The 18,069-nt window shown below is 35.4% G+C and overlaps 3 protein-coding genes across 3 annotated transcripts; 1 reads left to right on the top strand and 2 right to left on the bottom strand.

Annotated features, from left to right (window-relative positions):
- Positions 1–548: 548 nt before the first annotated feature.
- LOC127792284 (uncharacterized) lies at positions 549–2,304 on the bottom strand. The gene is made up of 2 exons (XM_052322736.1): positions 1,516–2,304; positions 549–1,448 (listed from the first exon to the last, which is right to left on the bottom strand). Exons 1-2 carry the CDS (start codon positions 2,302–2,304, stop codon positions 549–551), a joined length of 1,689 nt encoding a protein of 562 aa, XP_052178696.1.
- An 898-nt stretch (positions 2,305–3,202) lies between these two features.
- On the top strand, positions 3,203–3,669 carry LOC127792283 (dihydroflavonol 4-reductase-like). The gene is made up of 2 exons (XM_052322735.1): positions 3,203–3,326; positions 3,443–3,669. The coding sequence occupies exons 1-2, from the start codon at positions 3,203–3,205 to the stop codon at positions 3,667–3,669; spliced, it is 351 nt and encodes a 116-aa protein (XP_052178695.1).
- Positions 3,670–9,205: 5,536 nt separating this feature from the next.
- On the bottom strand, positions 9,206–11,071 carry LOC127792282 (uncharacterized). The gene is made up of 2 exons (XM_052322734.1): positions 10,241–11,071; positions 9,206–10,153 (listed from the first exon to the last, which is right to left on the bottom strand). The coding sequence occupies exons 1-2, from the start codon at positions 11,069–11,071 to the stop codon at positions 9,206–9,208; spliced, it is 1,779 nt and encodes a 592-aa protein (XP_052178694.1).
- Between the last annotated feature and the right edge of the window lie 6,998 nt (positions 11,072–18,069).

Below are 18,069 nucleotides of genomic sequence, written 5' to 3'. Positions count from 1 at the left end.
GTGAAATTTGATGTGTAATGACGAATAATTTATTAGGCTTTAAGTCTACAATCATATAAAATGGTAATAAATAGAACAAAACTTTAAAGCAAAATTATTTATTTGATAAAAGGAAAACATGCATAAAAGCAATCAAATTACAATAACATAATCCAATTTTGCATCACTCCAATTTTGGTTCTTCTTTACTAATGGAAACAGGAAGGCATGTTCATTTCAAGCCAAACAAAAACCAAAAGGGCAAACTTTGAGAAATGGAAACCTAAACTGCCCTTCCGACAGCCATTTTTCGCAGATACAAACTGTGAAACTTTAGGCTTTAGCCAAAAAAAAAAAAAAACCACTAAATGCACGAACTGTGAAACTTTTCGTCGTCAGTATCTTATTGGGATGAAAATATGCCATAGTGATTTGCTGATCAACTCTTCGTCGTCAGTTTCTTTCGTGGTGCATGGCGGTGGTATACATGATTCCGGCAGTGGCCGCGTCACAGTTTGTACTTGCAGAGCCTGCCACGGCGCTGCCGGAAGCCACCTCCCTTAGCTGCACTACCCCATTTGCCCCGTCACAGTTTGTACTTGCAAAGCCTGCCCCGCCTCCGCCGCCGCCGGATCGGCCTGCTCTCTGAACTTCCTGTGTATAAGCACCAAAACCAGCGAGACAACGCACCCAAACAGAGTTGCAGCAGTGATGACAATGAAAGCCTTCTTGTAACACTCCACGCCAGTGCACGTCAGCTCCTCTCCGTTGAGCCTTTTCAGCCCCTTGGCCTCCATTTGCTTCAGTGCTTCCTGGTCGTAAAGCCGGCCGGCGACCTTCACGTTGAGAATGTACATTCCAACCAGGCTTGCCAGGGCGCCAAAATAATACAGAGTGAAGTGGTATTTGAGGTCGAAAATCTCCGATATTATGGCGAAGAGCAGCTGCCATTGAGCTCCGAAGGAGAAGCCAATGATCACGGAGGCAACGTAGAGAGAATTGGGCACGCCGAAAGCGATGAGGAGGTGACCGAAGCAAGAGAGGAGGAGCATGAGCGAGAACATCAGGGGGCGAGGGAATTTGTACTTGGAGAGGAAGGTTTCGGAGGTGAAGCCGGAGACGACCCGACCGAGATATTTCCATATGCTCATGAGGGAGATGAAGGTGGTGGCGGTGGAGGCGGGGTAGCCAAGGGCCAGGCCGATTTGGCCGAGGTTGTCTATCGCTGTCAGCGTGCCACCGACGCCGCATGTCGTGGCAACGAAGAGAATTATCATGTGGATGCTAAAGAGTGCTTGTAGGATGGTGTAGTCCTCGCCTTGGTCCTGCGGAAGGAATGCATTGTTCCGACAAGAATCCGTCTTTTTCGAGCTTTTTAGGTCTCCGGCAGGCCGATTCGATCCCTCTGGTTCCACCGCCGCTGGTGGCGGTGGGTTCTCAATGCCTTCTGGTACCTGAGAATTGACGTACTATAAGAAGGGAAAACAATATATATATATATAGCATTGTTTTGAATGAATTAAACCTATATTATACCTGAGAACTCGAGCCATCCAACACTTGTTTGTTGGCCTTCCATGCCTTGAGCTGTTCTTGCATGACGAAGAGAAGCGGCGTGAAGAGAAGAACCAGCACAACTCCGAAGCTGGCGCCATATTCGATCCTGGAGAAGCTGGTCCTATTCTGAACGATAATTCTGAACATGAGGAACCCAGCGAGGTCGACAGAGATGTACCGAAGATTGTAGAAAACCATGACTTCATTCGTTTGGGGAACGGTCTTCATGTTCCGAATGGTCCAAAGGAAAATGAAGGGAAGGGCGGCGGGCAACCAGGCGATGAGCAAGATTAGGGACTTGGAATTGTCGCCGTAGATAGCATGATAAAGCTGTGTCAGAATGGCGCTGCCAATTTCGACGAAGCCTTTCAAGAGGTCCAAAACGATTCCCCGGCCCTCCGGGAAGTTCTCGACACAGGTGACCAAAGCGCCGTTGTTGAAAAAGGAGTGGGAAGTTGCGCCGACGCAGATGTAGAGACACATTTGCCAGACGCTGGGCTTGGCCAGTTTGCCGGTGACGGCGAGCCAGATCATGAAGTTGCCGGAGAAGTTCATGGCAGCACCGATGAGGAGCACTACCCAGGGCCGGGTGACCTTGTGGATGAGGCCGGATAGAAGGCCAACGTTGCTGCCGACGTCCTTAAAGAAGCTGAGGAGAGTGAGAGTGGTCTGGTCGTAACCCAAGGAAGATTTGACGTGGCTGGAGTTGAGGAGGACCGTGTAGGTGGCTCCCGCGACGGACATGATGAGGAGGGAGGCGGAGACCATGCTCCTCAAGTTTCCGGCGGGGCAGGCGCATGCTCCAATGAAATGGGCCACAGCCTTGATTGTTGGACGAAGGGACTATAAGTGATGAGTGCGGAAATGTTAAGAGAGCAGAAAAGAGGATATGTCAAAAAAATAAATCATGTTCTTTATTTTTCATTTTCACAACTAAATCATCATCATCCCGAGAAAAGGAAATAGAACAAATTAAAGTAGAAAAAAAAATATATAAATATATGTATGTCCACGCAAAAACAGTTTAAATATATGAGTGAGTAAACAGACAATTAAGAAAATCCCTCCCGTGCGTGACTTAGTGACCTAACGGTTGAATCTCCATAGTTGTAAACTTGAACTTTCGGTGGTGGCGGGTTTCTGTGAGTACCATCGGGTGGGGGGCAACTAGCGGTTGCTCGTTTCTGTGGCCGGCTGGGGGGGCGATCTGAGGGAAGGTCGACGGCGGTGCAAGCGGAGGGGGCGACGGCGGGCTGTGTTCACGGCTTTGGCGGGGGAGACAGCGGGCGATGACGATGGCGCCATTCTCTCTCAAGGCCGAGGCTAGCCGGGTGTGGGCGACAGCGGTGCGAGCAACGGTGGCGGGGGTGACGGCGACGGCGGTGGCGCGTTCCTCCGTCAAGGCCGAGGGGGGGTGTGTGTGTGTGAGAGAGAGAGAGAGAGAGAATGGGTGAAGTTGGGCGACTGTGGGTGAGCGAGCGAGTGAGGAGTAAGACAGAGAGAGAGAGTGTGTGAAAATGAAGTTGGGAGGGCTTTAGGAAGAGAAAATGATGAAAAAAATAATTTAAAAATAAATTATTATGCGTCATTTCCAGAATATTTCCAAATTCTATCAATCTTTGTTCAGAATATTCCCACCTTCAAGCTTTAGCTCTAGCCTTTAGCCATGGAAGTTTCTCCACCGCCGGCCACCGTATGCGTCACCGAAGATTCCGGGTTCATCGGCTCGTGGCTCGTCATGAGGCTTCTTCAACGCGGCTATACTGTCCGCGCAACCGTTCGCGACCCAGGTACACAAACCAGTTTTAGTTCCAATCTATTAATGGGAAGAATTCAAGCAGGATCAAAGGGAAGAAGAATTAGAATAAGGAGAACAATTCTATGATGATTTTTCGTTTAATGTTAGGGAACATGAAGAAGGTGAAGCCGATGATGGAGCCACCAAATGCCGACACCAACTTGACGCTGTGGAAGGCGGATCTGGGCGAAGACGGGAGCTTCGATGAGGCCATCGAAGGTTGCTCCGGTGTGTTTCATGTGGCCACGCCCATGGGCTTCGACTCAAATGACCCTGAGGTTCGACAGCGGTGCGAACGGCGGTGGTCTGGGCGATGGCGGCGGTGCAAGCAGTGATGGCGGACGGTGCAAGCTGCAGTGACGAGATTCAGAGAGAGAGTGGGAGAGAGAGTGAAAGAGGGAGAGAGAGGGAGTGAAAAGGCGTTGGGCGGGATTTTAGAAAGAAAATAGGACCAAAAAAATTAAAATAAAATTTAACTTTTTCGGTAAAGCTTTAGCTTTCTCGACAAGTAGCATAATCCTATTATTAGTGGGTGGATGGAGCCAGGGCCGGCCCTGAGACTAGAGTTCCCTAAGTTAAAATTTTTATGGATCCTTTACGATTATATTTAAAAATAAAATTAATATAAATAAAAAAATTATTATATAAAATTCATAATATTTCACTTTAAATTTATTTTCTTAATAGTTTTAGATGAAAAATTAATAATTAAATTATTATAATTAATTTGTGCTAACATATGTTTTTCAATAGACATAATCGTCAATCTATTAGTATAAATTCACTAATAAGAGAGAGATCACAAATATTAAAATATAAACACAAAATTAATTAATAATTTAAAAATTAATAAAAAAAATCAAAAGACATAACTAATAAATCATACATCAGAGTTGCGACATTAAAATAGGCATGGGCCCTCTCCTGGCTGAAAATGGGCATGGGCCCTAGGCTGCTGCCTAGGCAGCCTATGCCCAGGGCCGGCCCTGGATGGAGCTTGGATCTGCACATTTCTATAGCTGGAAATGCCCACACAACAGAGTTGCGACATTCCAATCATGGGTGAAATAGAGAGTTCGTGTGTAAAAGATATTAAAATACACAACATCGTAGAAGAATGTCAGAATTAAAATACACCACTTCATTTATTTCCTTCCTGAACACGTACCCCTTCATATATATTTTGCACAGAAAATTCAAGAGTGCTAATGAATTTTGCCCCCAATTCTTCTTAATTGTCATAATAAATTAAATATATGAGTAAACAAACAAGAAAATCCCTCCCTTACGTGAAATTTCTGCGAGTTCCATCCCATGTACCACGTACGTACATCAACCAAGAACTGATTCCTAAACTAGCCAGAGATCACTTAGCAGAAAGAAACAAAACATAAAAACCCAGAGATATCGGTGCAACCCTTTGGCAATCTTTACTATATATATATATATATATGAATCACTACACAAACGATAAGATTAGTTAACTAATCATCAGACAAGTTCCACAGTAATTAAGATTATACGTACTGAAGAGTATAAATCGTGAGAAAGAATAAAAAGCACTGAATCGGGGCACACACACACACACACCAAGGAAATTAATATTAGAGAGAGACGAAGGAATATCCGTTACCCTACTGGTTGCTGCAGACGCCATTGCACTGATCTCCGCCTTGCTAATTCCTCTATGTGAAACGCTCTAATTAAGCTCGCAACTGCGTTCAATGATCGGAGCCTTGGGTCCGTTTATATACAGGGAGAGGAGACAAGTGTTGTGATTTTCTAGAAGAACCATTCGCGTGACAAGACACATGCGAAATTAGTCATATTACACGGTCAGCTTCGTGCGTAATTGGTAACATTACATGCACCGTTTAATTTCTTCATCAATATTTAATAATACTTTTTCTTGCAACGAATTACAGGCTTTCAATTTACTCTTAGATACAAAGATTAAAGACGTCATTGTAGTAAAATAATGATTTTTGGTAAAAATAAAATAATTTCTTGGTATAATTGTAAAGTCGTATGAAAAATTAACTAGTACTTGGAAACATTGAGTTCAAATAATGATAATATAATTTTTATTTTTATTTTTATATAAGATAACGGAGTCCATGAGTGGGCCCCGTCGTACGGTACTGTGTCAAAGTTATTTCGATAAATGCTACATGTCCCGGAAAAGTTACAGGAAATTTTTTAATTTTTTTTTATCTTTATTTTGCATTTAATTGTTGATAAACTAACTCAATAAATTGTGAGATAATATAAATAAGTTATTTTGATTGTGTGTGATAAATAGGGTGGTGGGTCCGTATGTGGGAAGTGATCAATTATTTTAAGCCTTGAAGAAGTTAATTATTAGTTTTGTTTGACTTCACTTAATAATTTATTTGTTGACATACATAGCTAACAAATCACGTCAATTTTTTTATTTTTTTCTGATATTTGTTGAATGAATTAACAGGTGCCACTTGAAGTACAGTTCAGATTTTTTAGGTCCATTAGCTTGGATTATTTTGGTCGTTGGCGGACTAAAGTCACGTGTTATTTTGTTCGTTAGTGTAAGGGAAAACCAATACATATAATTCTTTTCTATTTAAAATATTCAATAAAGTGGTAGAGGATATTCAAATTCCAACACATCTTTGACAATTAAGGTAACAGCATCCTTTTACGATCCCGATTATTTAGTTGATTTCCTTTAACTTTTTTAAGATAGAGATAGGAAAAGTCAGCTGTACCAGTCGACATACATAGATCATTGAACTAACAAATCATGTCAATTTTTTTTTTGTAAACATTCCAGTGTTACCACATAATAATTAATATTAATAACATTAAATTTGTAAAGAAACATACGAATTCTTCACAAATTCAAATCTGATTTTTTTTATTATTTTATAAAGAATAAAAATTCAGTGACCTGTAAAAAAAAACACCAAAATTTTACGACTTTGGTGTTATTTACCCCCTTCAGGTTCTGTGGCCACCATTCATCAAAGGGGTAAGCTCATTGTCCTGTACGTATACTTTGAATTTGAAATCTTTTTCTCTGTAAATTAATCTCGACCGCACAACTAGTCCAAGCCTCCGATAGTTCCCACTAATCAATATTAATTTTTCAAAGATAGGAGGACGGCCTCTCTATGGAGTGTACTCATCAAATATATAAAAGAATGATCAACAATTTAGTATTGATGTTGATGAATTTATATATATATATATATATATAAGAAAGATCAAGGTTTTTAAATCTTTTTGATTAATTTAGTTGAATTAGAATTGAAACAAGAGATTAGATTACTCTGCTAAGGGGTTAGTCTATAGAAAAGCTAAGCAATGTATATCTGGACTGTTTGGAAGTCGAGAAAATGGTGGGTAGGTAGAAGTTGGGTTAGGAGGGAGTAGAACAAGAAAAAAAAGCGCTATGTATTTGGAATGGCAAAGGGCTTTTAGCTTTTTATCTCTTTTCCTTTTCCTTTCCATTAATTTTCGCCATCGCCATCAAAGTCAGAACAGCCCCTTGATCAGGGCCACAATGATATCTTCACCCCCGTTAAAGGGGGTGAACAAAATTGCACTCTTTTAACTTCGCTTCAAAACGTGGTACCCGCTGAACAAGCGTCCGATCGTGGACACGTGTTTTAAGGACTATGGGCATTCATCTTGAGAGGTACATGTACGCTGTTCAAGGCTATGAGGGCACGCTTCCCGAAGATTTTAAGGAAAAAAATTATTTCAATGGTAGGCCACAACAATTATTGACTAGCATATGATATTTAAATAGTATAAAATATTAATTATATAAAAAATTATATTATATAAAAAGTTTAAAAATTAATGATATTTTTAATAAAATGTTAGTTGTAAAAATTATCAATCTATTTTTGATTTTTATATAAAATTATTTATATAATATAAAAGAATTAATTAATTATGTAAAGAACAGGACATTGAAATTGAAAGGAATGCAGGCTGTTGGGTGGCAGACCCGCATAATTGCTCTGGAAAAATTAATAAAGAAGCGATGATTGCGCTTAGAAAAATAAAAAGGAGGGGCGTGCTGAAATTACCAAGGGATGGCAGAGATTGTCTCTGTATGCTCAAATTATTAAAGGGTAATGCTATTTGTACAGAAATAATTTTCGCGATAAATTGAGAATTTATCATGAGAAATTGGCGATTTCTCTTCTCTTCTCCTCTCTCCTCTCTCTCTCTCTCTCTCTCTCTCTTTCTTTCTCCCCTTTCCTCTTCAGCCGTTGCCTCTTCTTCGCCGCCCGACGGGGGCAGCCACTGAACAGTGTCTCCGGCGTGGCAAGAGTTGCCGGTGGTCGGCAGTGTTTTTTAGCAGGCAGTCTGTGGTGGTTGTGGTTCGTTCTCCGGCGATTCCAACAACTGTGACGGCAAGAGTTGCCGGCAGCTGTCCGACAATAGTCGCGCGTGGTAGAATTACAACTACAGTCTCTTTACTCTATCCCCCATCAGGATCATGACATGGATAGTCCTTTTGAAAGAACGGTCTTAGCTCCCTTTTACCTTCGTTTGAGACGGTCCTAGCACAGGTCTAGTGAAGGGTTCCAAGTTTGAGACGATCCTACCACAGGTCTAGCAAAGGATTATAGGGCAGCCTATGGTTCTAGGAGTTAGACCAGGAGGTAGCTTGGTGAACCGGTAAGCGATAGATCACGTGTGCTCAAACGGGAGACCGACGTGTTCGGGTCTGATATGCAACGGAAGCAACTGGCATATTCTTTGAACCTGAGGTAAAAATTCCCTTTTATTACATTTTCATAATGTATGATTTTATTATATAACGATCCGTTTTCACTGTCACTCATTTATAGTTTTTTTAAAAAGTTTATTTATTTATTTATTTTTAATCTTTTTGCATCTACTGCTAAGCGTTAATGCATACAATCGTTACACATACACATCCTTTCAGTTAAAGCTTATGCACTGAGTCTTAACACCCGCCCATAAACAAAAGTAGGGATTAATTGTGTCCTAATTGTGAAGAGAATGTCCTTTCATTGGTTAAGGCATAGAAAAGATGGTAGACTTGATAGGCCCAAAAGGATTTTTTTTCTTCAAATGGGCTTAAGGGCTTGAAAGGCCCAAAAATAATTGAAAAATGAATTGAGTTCAAAGTAGGTCCAAGTGTTTTAAAATGAGCCCTAGTAGACCTCAGTAGACCCAAAATATTTACAATGAGGGGTTGATTTTAAGTTAGACCTATTCAGAATTAAAAGATTTGGGTTGGGCTTAGCCAAATTATTTTTAAACATTGCTAATCGGCCCAATAAGTCAAAAGGAGCCCAAATCTAAAGTGGTTAAACTGGCAATAAACCTATGTAAAAAGGTTATCTAAAACAATAAGAAAAAAGAAAAAAAAAAGAAATATTCTTTAAAAAAATAAATAAACAAATATTTCCACAACCTTAAAATAAAATAATTTCAACCATAAGGGAGAACTGGTGAAAAGAATTTTTAAAATTTGACGTGTAAAGATGAATAATTTATCAAATTTTAATTTTACAATCGGACAATAAAATGATAACAAATAGAAAATAAAACTTTAAAATAGAATTACTTATTTGATAAAAGGAAAAGATAAAAGGAATCAAATTACAGTAACATAATCCAATTTTGCATCAAACACTATTCCATCCCACAAGTTCTTCTTTAGTGATGGAAACAAGAATGCATGTTCATTTCAAGGCAAGCAGAAACCAAAAGGTTAGAACTTCGAAAAATGAAAACCAAATCTGGAAAGGAAAAAACCACTCTAGCAAAGGAAAAAACAACTCTTCATCTTTCGTTTCTTTCGGGATGTATGGCGGCGGTATAAGTATTCCGGCAGTGGCGCCGTCAAGAGTTTGCACTTGCAAAGCCAGCTACGGTGCTGCCGGAAGCCTCCTCCCTTAGCTGCACTACCCCTTTGCCGCCTCCCCATCCCCCCGCCGCCGCCTCGGCCTGCTCTTTGAACTTCCTGTATATATCACCTCTGTAAAACTTCCTCGTTCTAAGCACCAGAACTAGCGAGACAACGAACCCAAACATTGTGACAATAGTGATGACAATGAAACCCTTCTTGTAACATTCCACGCCAGTGCACGTCAGGTCCTTCCCGGCGAGCCTTTTCAGCCCCTTGGCCTCCATTTGCTTCAGAGCTTGCTGGTCGTAAAGCCGGCCGGCGACCCTCACGTTGAGAATGCACATTCCAACCATGCTTGCTAGGGTGCCAAAATTATACAGGGTAGAGTGGTATTTGAGTTTGAAAATCTCCGATATTATGGCGAAGAGCAGCTGCCATTGAGCTCTGAAGGAGAAGCCAATGATCACGGTGGCAACGTAGAGAGAATTGGGCACGCCGAAGGCAATGAGGAGGTGGCCGAAGCAAGAGAGGAGGAGCACGAGAGAGAACATCAGGGGGCGAGGGAATTTGTACTTGGAGAGGAAGGTTTCGGAGGCGAAGCTGGAGACGACCCGACCGAGAAATTTCCATATGCTCACGAGGGAGATGAAGGTGGTGGCGGTGGAGGCGGGGTAGCCCAGGGACCGGCCGATCTGGCTGAGGTTGTCTATCGCTGTCAGCGTGCCTCCGACGCCGCATGTCGTGACCACGATGAGAATTATCATGTTGACGCTGAAGACTGCTTGTAGGATGGTGTAGTCCTCTCCTCGGTCCGGCGGACGAAATGCATTGCTCCAGCAAGAATCCCTCGTTCTCGGGCTTTTTAGGTCTCCGGCAGGCGGAGTCGGTCGCTCTAGTTCCATTGTTGGTGGCGGTGGGTTCTGATCAGTAACTACTTGTGCCTGAGAATTGAAGTACTATAAGAAGGAAAAACAATATATATATAGCATTGTATATATTGTTTTGAATGAATTAAACCTATATTATACCTGAGAACTCGAGCCCTCCAACACTTGTTTCTTGGCCTTCCATGTCTTGAGCTGTTCTTGCACGACAACAAGAACCGGCGCGAAGAGAAGAACCAGCACAACTACGAAGCTGGCGACATATTCGATCCTGGAGAAGCTGGCCCTATTCTGAACAACAATTCTGAGCATGAGCAACCCAGCGATGCCGACAGAGATGTACAGAAGATTGTAGAAAACCATGACTTCATTCGTTTGGCGATCGGTCTTCATGATCCGAATGGTCCGAAGGAAAATGAAGGAAAGGGCGGCGGGCAACCAGGCGATGAGCAAGATTAGGGACTTGGAATTGTCGCCATAGATAGCATGATAAAGCTGCGTCACAATGGCGCCGCTTAGTTCGACGAAGCTTTTCAAGAGGCCCAAAACGATTTCTTCGCTCTCCGGGAAGTTCTTGACGCAGGTGACCAAAGCGCCATTGTTGAAAAAGGAGTGGGAATTTGCGCCGACCCAGATGTAGAGACACATTTGCCAGACGCTGGGCTTGGCTAGTTTGCCGGTGAAGGCGAGCCAGATCATGAAGTAGCCGGAGAAGTTCATGGCGACACCGATCAGGAGCTCTACCCAGGGCGGGGTGACCCCGTGGATGAGGCCGGATAGAAGGCCAACGTTGCCGCCGAGGTCCTTGAAGAAGCTGAGGAGATTGAGAGTGGTCTGGTCGTAGCCCAAGGAAGATTTGATGTGGCTAGAGTTGAGGCAGACCGTGTAGGTGGCTCCCGCGATGGACATGATGAGGAGGGTGGCGAAGACCATGAACCACCGGCCGGTGAGGACATGGAGGCCGAAGCTCTTCATGGTCATCTAAACGATGAACGCGTCTTTTGATTGTACAACGAACGGATATAGATGATGGGCATCCTCTTATAGAGCTAGGATCACTACAGTTCAAAGTTGGTGAAGATGAAGTTTGCTTGTCTTGTTTAGATGACCATTCGTTAAGGATCATTTGACATCAATAAAGCTAGGACTCATTTGACAACAGTTAAGGGTCGTTGGAATACTGGATCATTAGAAAAGTATTTTAATGAGAAATGCCACATCAATAAAAAATGGATCACATCAATAAAAAATATAGTCGAAATTTTATTTCAATGGATCATTAGAAAAGTATTTCAATAAAAAATATTACATCAATAAAAAATAATTAAAATTTTATTTCAATGGTGTTTGATTTGAATTGTTTCTTATGGAACATTAATAAAAAAAAATTTATATTTGCATGTTTGATTGTTTAATATTTTTTATAAAAAAAATTTATGATACAATACATTAAAATATGTTTTGACTCATTTTTCATAAAAAATTACAATTAACGGGAGGTGAGAATTTTTTTTCATAGAATTAAAAAATATCTTTCTTTTCCATTATTTTTCAATCAAACACACTTTTTTCATACAAATTTCATGCTTATAATCGAACACACCTTAATGGTAGAAATATACAGAATTTTTATTTTAACAAATAAACCATTACACTGTTTAAACCCATAGTATTTGAGATTTGATCAAACCGTACCCTATTATTAATAATGTGCACATTATTGCAATATTATGATAATAAGTTTGGTGGTCAAACACTCATCAAGCATATCGTTTAGTGCTAAAACTAATTCTAATGATTGGCTTAATTTTTCATAAAATTGCTACTTTGCACCTTAATGGTAGATTCTTTTTTGACATCAAAATAGTGTTAAATTTAGTAGTAGAAGTAAACAATATTAAATATCTTTTCTGGGGACCAAATTGGTTTCAAACAACTTTTGCTTCTCAAAAGATGAGAGATTACTCTGCTAATTAAGGAGTCTACAAAAAATATTTTTCATTTCCCTTTGAAATTTGGTGAAGTTATAAACAACAAATTAACACACGGATATACAGTTCAAAGTTCGTGAAGAAGAAGTTTTCTTGTTTAGATGACATGAGTTGGGGAAAGCTCGTCGATGGATGGGGGAGACAACGGGGGTCCACGAGTGGGCCCCGTCGTACGTGTATGGCATGGAATTTAATTTGTCGTTGGCCGTTAAATTAAGTTGGAATCCGTTTATAACTACTAAGTAATGCTGAATGCGGACCTCTGCGTCAAAGAGACGTGTGGATATTGTCGGCTGTCGGGGTGGATATTGCGGCGAGACTTTGATAATTCATCCCAGACCCTGTTGGGGGCACCCATTCAGGCTTTTGAAGTCTGCCCTTTTGAAGTCCGCCCGAATGGGTGCCCCAACTGGGCAGACTTTACCTTTACCGACAGTCTTAGTGGATTTTAATTAATTTTTTCGATAAGTTCATACGTTAATTTTTTTGGTTACTGATCAGAGAAATAGATTCAAAATATTGAGACTATATAACTAGAAAAATGCTATTATTTGCTTTCTTTGATGCCAATCACTGATCAGAGAAGAATTTATATTTTGTTTTTGAGATGCCCAATTAGTTTTCTTCTTTTCTTTATCACATTCTTTTTACTTCAGATAGACATTACTAAGGTTATATATTTGCTGTACATTTCTTTGCGGTGTGTGGCCTCTCACCGAGACACTAAGAATGTTGTTCCTCAAAAGGTAAGTTTTTTGGACCAAGTTGACACATATAAATAAATAAATTGTGAGATAAATAAGTTATTTTGATTGTGTGTGATAAATAGGGTGGTGGGTCCGGATGTGTGAACTGGTCAATTATTTTAAGCCTTGAAGAAGTTAATTAGTTTTGACTTAATAATTTATTTGTCGACATATATAGATCATTAAGGTCACTGATGAAGAAAAGAAATTACAAATACAATTAAAGTAGTACGAAGCTTCCAGGAAGTAGTAGTAGTAGTAGTAGTAGTAGTAGTAGTAGGCCAATTTGGGGAACGTCCGTGGCAGCTAAGAAAAGAAATCAATCGAAGCAGGTGGGACTTGGGTGGGGGTACTATCCTTCCACCGTATCTCTCTTCCCAGAATGTCTGAATGAAAATACAGTCAATCTCAGGTGTTTCAGTCAATTGAAAGAGCATCTCCAATGGAAGACAAATTTGGTGTGAAAATGATTGTCTAATGAATGCATCAATTTCTGGGCACACGAGTTTGATGTTATACTATTCACCAGTTTTTTAATTTTAAATGTTATAATTTTATATGTAACTTAAATGTTATAATTTTATTTTTTAACTTTATTTTTATTTGTTGTTTTCTTAAAAATGTGACATGCCTTAAATGTGGTAATTGATTGCTAGGAGAAATATGTAAAGTCATGTATGTATAATTAATTTTGAAAATTTGATTATTATCATTTATATAATTAATGAATTATTTAAATTATCTTTATTTTATGTAGTTTAATTAATTTAAATTTATTTTCTTATAATTTTAAATGTTATAATTTTATATATAACTTAAATATTATAATTTTATTTTTTAACTTTATTTTTTTTGTTACTTTTTAAAAATTTGATCTGTCTTAAATGTAGTAATTAATTGTCGGGAGAAATATGTAAAGTCATACATGGATAATCAGTTTTTAAAATTTGATTATTATCATTTATATAATTAATTGATTATTTAAATTATCTTTATTTTATATATAGTTTAATTATTTTAAATCTATTTTTTTACATTTTTAAATGTTATAATTTTATATATAGCTTAAATGTTATAATTTTATTTTTTAACTCTATTTTTATTTATTGTTTTCTTAAAAATGTGACATGTCTTAAATGTAGTAATTAATTGTTAGGAGAAATATGTAAAGTCATGTATGTATAATTAATTTTGAAAATTTGATTATTATCATTTATATAATTAATTAATTATTTAAATTATCTTTATTTTATGTAGTTTAATTAATTTAAATTTATTTTCTTATAATTTTAAATGTTATAATTTTATATATAACTTAAATATTATAATTTTATTTTTTAACTTTATTTTTTTTTATTGCTTTCTCAAAAATTTGATTTGTCTTAAATGTGATAATTGATTGTCACGAAAAATATATAAAGTCATATATGGATAATTAATTTTAAAAATTTGATTATTATCATTTATATAATTAATTAATTATTTAAATTATTCTTATTTTATATATAGTATAATTAATTTAAATTTAGTTTTTATATTTTTAAATATTATAATTATATATATAATTTAAATATTATAATTTTACTTTTTAACTTTATTTTTTTTATTACTTTCTTAAAATTTGACCTATCTTAAATGTAGTAATTGATTGTCAGGAAAAACATATGAAGTCATGGATAATCAATTTTAAAAATTTGATTATTATCATTTATAATTAATTGATTATTTAAATTATCTTTATTTTATATATAGTTTAATTAATTTAAATTTATTTTCTTATATTTTAAATATAACTTAAATGTTATAATTTTATTTTTTAACCTTTTTTTTTTTACTTTTTTAAAAATTTTACCTATCTTAAATGTGGTAATTAATTATTAGGAGAAATATATAAAATCATGTATGGATAATCAATTTTGAAAATTTGATTATTATTATTTCTATAATTAATTGATTATTTAAATTATATTTATTTTACATACAATTTAATTAATTTAAATTTATTTTTTATAATTTTAAATGTCATAATTTTATTTTTCAACTTAATTGATTATTGTCATTTATTTAATTCTCTTTTTTCCCATTGGTCTACTTTGAAGATGAGCTATATGTTGGACTTTGGGAAATTAAATACAAATTAAATTTGTGTTTTGAAAATTATGTTAAGTAAAATTTGGATTGTGTGGCAAAGCGTGGGATAAAAAGGGAAACTTAATGGTGACACGTGATTTGATAAATTGAGAGAAATAGGAGAATTTGAAGGAAGAAAAAATAATAAAATAAAACAAATATCTCTCTCTCTTATTCCTCTTCATTCCCGTTCAACACTTCCATTTACTCTCTTCTCCTTTTTCAATTCTTCTTTACTTTTATTTAGTAAATTTTAACCGTATTTTTTTATCCAATTTGGTCTTTTGGTGTAACATAACACCACTATTTTGTCAAGTAAGTGATATGAATACAACTAGGAAAAATTAGGCCTTGAGGATTCATGTGGTACGCACATATGAGACAAATACACGTAAAAATTAAAAAAAAAAAAACATTTACCCTTGAATGCATATTTTAGAATAAAGATGTTGGTTATCATTTATTCTTTTTTCCTGTTATCATGTAATTTTTGTATTTTTTTACGCATTGCTTATTGTATTATATATTAATTTAGGTTTATTTTTTACATGGTTTCGAGATAGAGTTATGTGTTTTTTATTGTTCGTCTACACTTGAATGTATATAAGGAAATCTTTCAAAATTTGTAATTCTTTTGTTGTATTCTCATGATTGTAACACGATTATTTTGTTTATTTTTTACTTCTTTATTGTGATTTTCATTTATTGTAAGTACTAAATTATACAACTTTCGTTTTAACGATTTATTTTTTTTTTCAATATCAATGCATCGCATGGGTGATCCACTAGTTAAATATTTAAATTATAAAACTAAATAAATAATATATTTATAATACATATTCTTTGTTAGTGATATTAAATTTTTGTAACTTAATAAATTAAATTATTTGATCAATCTTCATTTAATGTTATATTTTAATAAATATTAATTAGTTTAAGTTAATATTTAACTTAATAAATTAAATTAATTGTTTTGGATAAAAGAAAAATAAAATAAATATTTATTTTAAAAAATGTAATTATATTATAAATTTATTAATTATAATAAATTAATTTAATTATTGATTTTTTCTCCTTCATTGGCCGTAGTGTTGAGAATTAATTTGTCTATTCTAAAATAATAGAGTAAAATTAGTTGTTTTGGATAAAAAAAATTAATATTTATTTTTTTAAAATATAATTATATTATAATATTAATAATTATAATAAATTAATTTAATTATTGATTTTTTCTCCTTCATTAGCTGAAGTGTTCAGAATTAATTTGTCTGTTTTAAAATAATAGAGTAAAACATAAGATCAAAATATTAATATTAACTTAAACTAATTAATATTTATTAAAATGTAGCATTAAATGAAGATTGATCAAATAATTTAATTTATTAAGTTATAAAAATTTAATATCACTAACAAAGAATATGTATTATAAATATATTATTTATTTAGTTTTATAATTTAAATATTTAATTAATTTGACATGTTTACTTGATGAGATAAAAATAGAGGAATTAATTAGATATGTTTAATTAATGAAATAGATAGCGGGTCTTGTGAGAGTAAGTCACGGAGAGGGAAATAGCATTAGAGGGAGGATAGAGTCTATAAGGGAGAGTAAGTGGGGAAGGGGGGAAATATTAAAAAAATTATGAATAGCCCATAAAGTAGCACAAAGAAGGAGTGTAGCATTAGTCGTTTTTTTGAGGTGGAAATTGTAAGAAATAACCCTCTCATAAATACAAAATTCGTTTTTATCCCTTTTTTTACAAAAAAATGTTTTTACTCCCTCCAAACAAATAGTTGCAAAAAATAGCCACTTTACCACTTTGATCCATAACCTTTGACTTTTCAACAATCTATTTTTATTAAAAATTAAGAATAAAGACAAAGATAGTGAATTCCCAAACTACCCTCAATACAAAAAAAAAAAAATGGTTAAATTTCTATTTAACCCTCACAACAAACCCGATAAACCTCCACCTCTTTTTAATTATTAAATATATATGTATTATTATATATAAATAAAATTAATTAACTAATAATAATTAAAAAAATTAAATATATATGCATTATTAAATATATAATTGAAAAATTGTAATTCAATGATTATTATTTAATTTTTAAATTGTAATAATAATTGCAAATCATAATTATAATAATAAATTTTCAACTATTAAATTATTATTATTTTCTAATAATTACTATTATTTTTAATTATTATTTTTTTAATATTTTAATAACTAGTTCGGTTTCAAACACATGTTCGGTTCCCCCTAAAAAAATAATTTACTACTAAATACATTTTTCTAATAATTATTATTTTTTAAATTTTCAGTGCTAATGGAACACACTAATTTGAAAAAAAATCAAGAAAATTCTAAAAAAATCATTTTTAGGCATTGTACGCCACAAAACCCGATGGGACAAAGCCCGATTGGGCTTCGTGGACCACAAGGCCCGATGGGGGACTTTGTGGGTCACAAAGCCGATGAGAGACTTATTGGGCCACAAAGCCCGATTTTTTTTTTTTTTTTTTTTGCAATGGGATTTTTTTAAGTTGCCCACTAGTAGTTTCAAAAAATAAATTATTGTTAAGAAATTAAACTTTTATTCTTGAGTAGTTTATTATAGTAGCATTATATTTGTTTTGTCTAATATTAGCTAGAACAATTGATCATGTATTGGTGTTGTTGATAGTGGATGGACATTCTCACACAAAATGAAAGATAATGATGTTTGTTGTGATATATACATTCAATTAATCCAATAAACATAAAAAGACATCATTTTAATGCTAATGGAATACACTAATTTGAAAAAAAAATCAAGAAAATTTAAAAAAAATTATTTTCGGACTTTGTGGGCCACAAGGCCCGATGGAGGACTTTGTGGGTCACAAAGCCCGATGAGAGACTTTGTGGGCCACAAAACCTGATTTTTTTTTTTTTGCTTTTTTTTTTTTTGCAATGAGATTTTTTTAAATTGCCCACTAGTAGTCTCAAAAAATAAATTATTGTTAAGAAATTATACTTTTATTCTTGAGTAAGTTTATTATCGTAGCATTATATTTGTTTTGTCCAATATTAGCTAGAACAATTGATCATGTATT

This window comes from Diospyros lotus, chromosome 15 (assembly GCF_014633365.1).
Source record: "Diospyros lotus cultivar Yz01 chromosome 15, ASM1463336v1, whole genome shotgun sequence".
In the NCBI taxonomy this organism is placed as follows: Eukaryota; Viridiplantae; Streptophyta; class Magnoliopsida; order Ericales; family Ebenaceae; genus Diospyros; species Diospyros lotus.
Note: the sequence above shows the minus strand (reverse complement) of the source record. Positions and strands in the feature narration are given on the sequence as shown.

Bases quoted from the DNA above. Each gene is read 5' to 3' on its own strand.
- LOC127792284 (XM_052322736.1), bottom strand. From the start codon at position 2,304: ATGGTCTCCGCCTCCCTCCTCATCATGTCCGTCGCGGGAGCCACCTAC. The intron at 1,449-1,515 runs GTATAATATAGG...CCCTTCTTATAG, and splicing joins TGGATGGCTCGAGTTCTCAG to TACGTCAATTCTCAGGTACC.
- LOC127792283 (XM_052322735.1), top strand. From the start codon at position 3,203: ATGGAAGTTTCTCCACCGCCGGCCACCGTATGCGTCACCGAAGATTCC. The intron at 3,327-3,442 runs GTACACAAACCA...GTTTAATGTTAG, and splicing joins CGCAACCGTTCGCGACCCAG to GGAACATGAAGAAGGTGAAG.
- LOC127792282 (XM_052322734.1), bottom strand. From the start codon at position 11,071: ATGAAGAGCTTCGGCCTCCATGTCCTCACCGGCCGGTGGTTCATGGTC. The intron at 10,154-10,240 runs GTATAATATAGG...TTCAATTCTCAG, and splicing joins TGGAGGGCTCGAGTTCTCAG to GCACAAGTAGTTACTGATCA.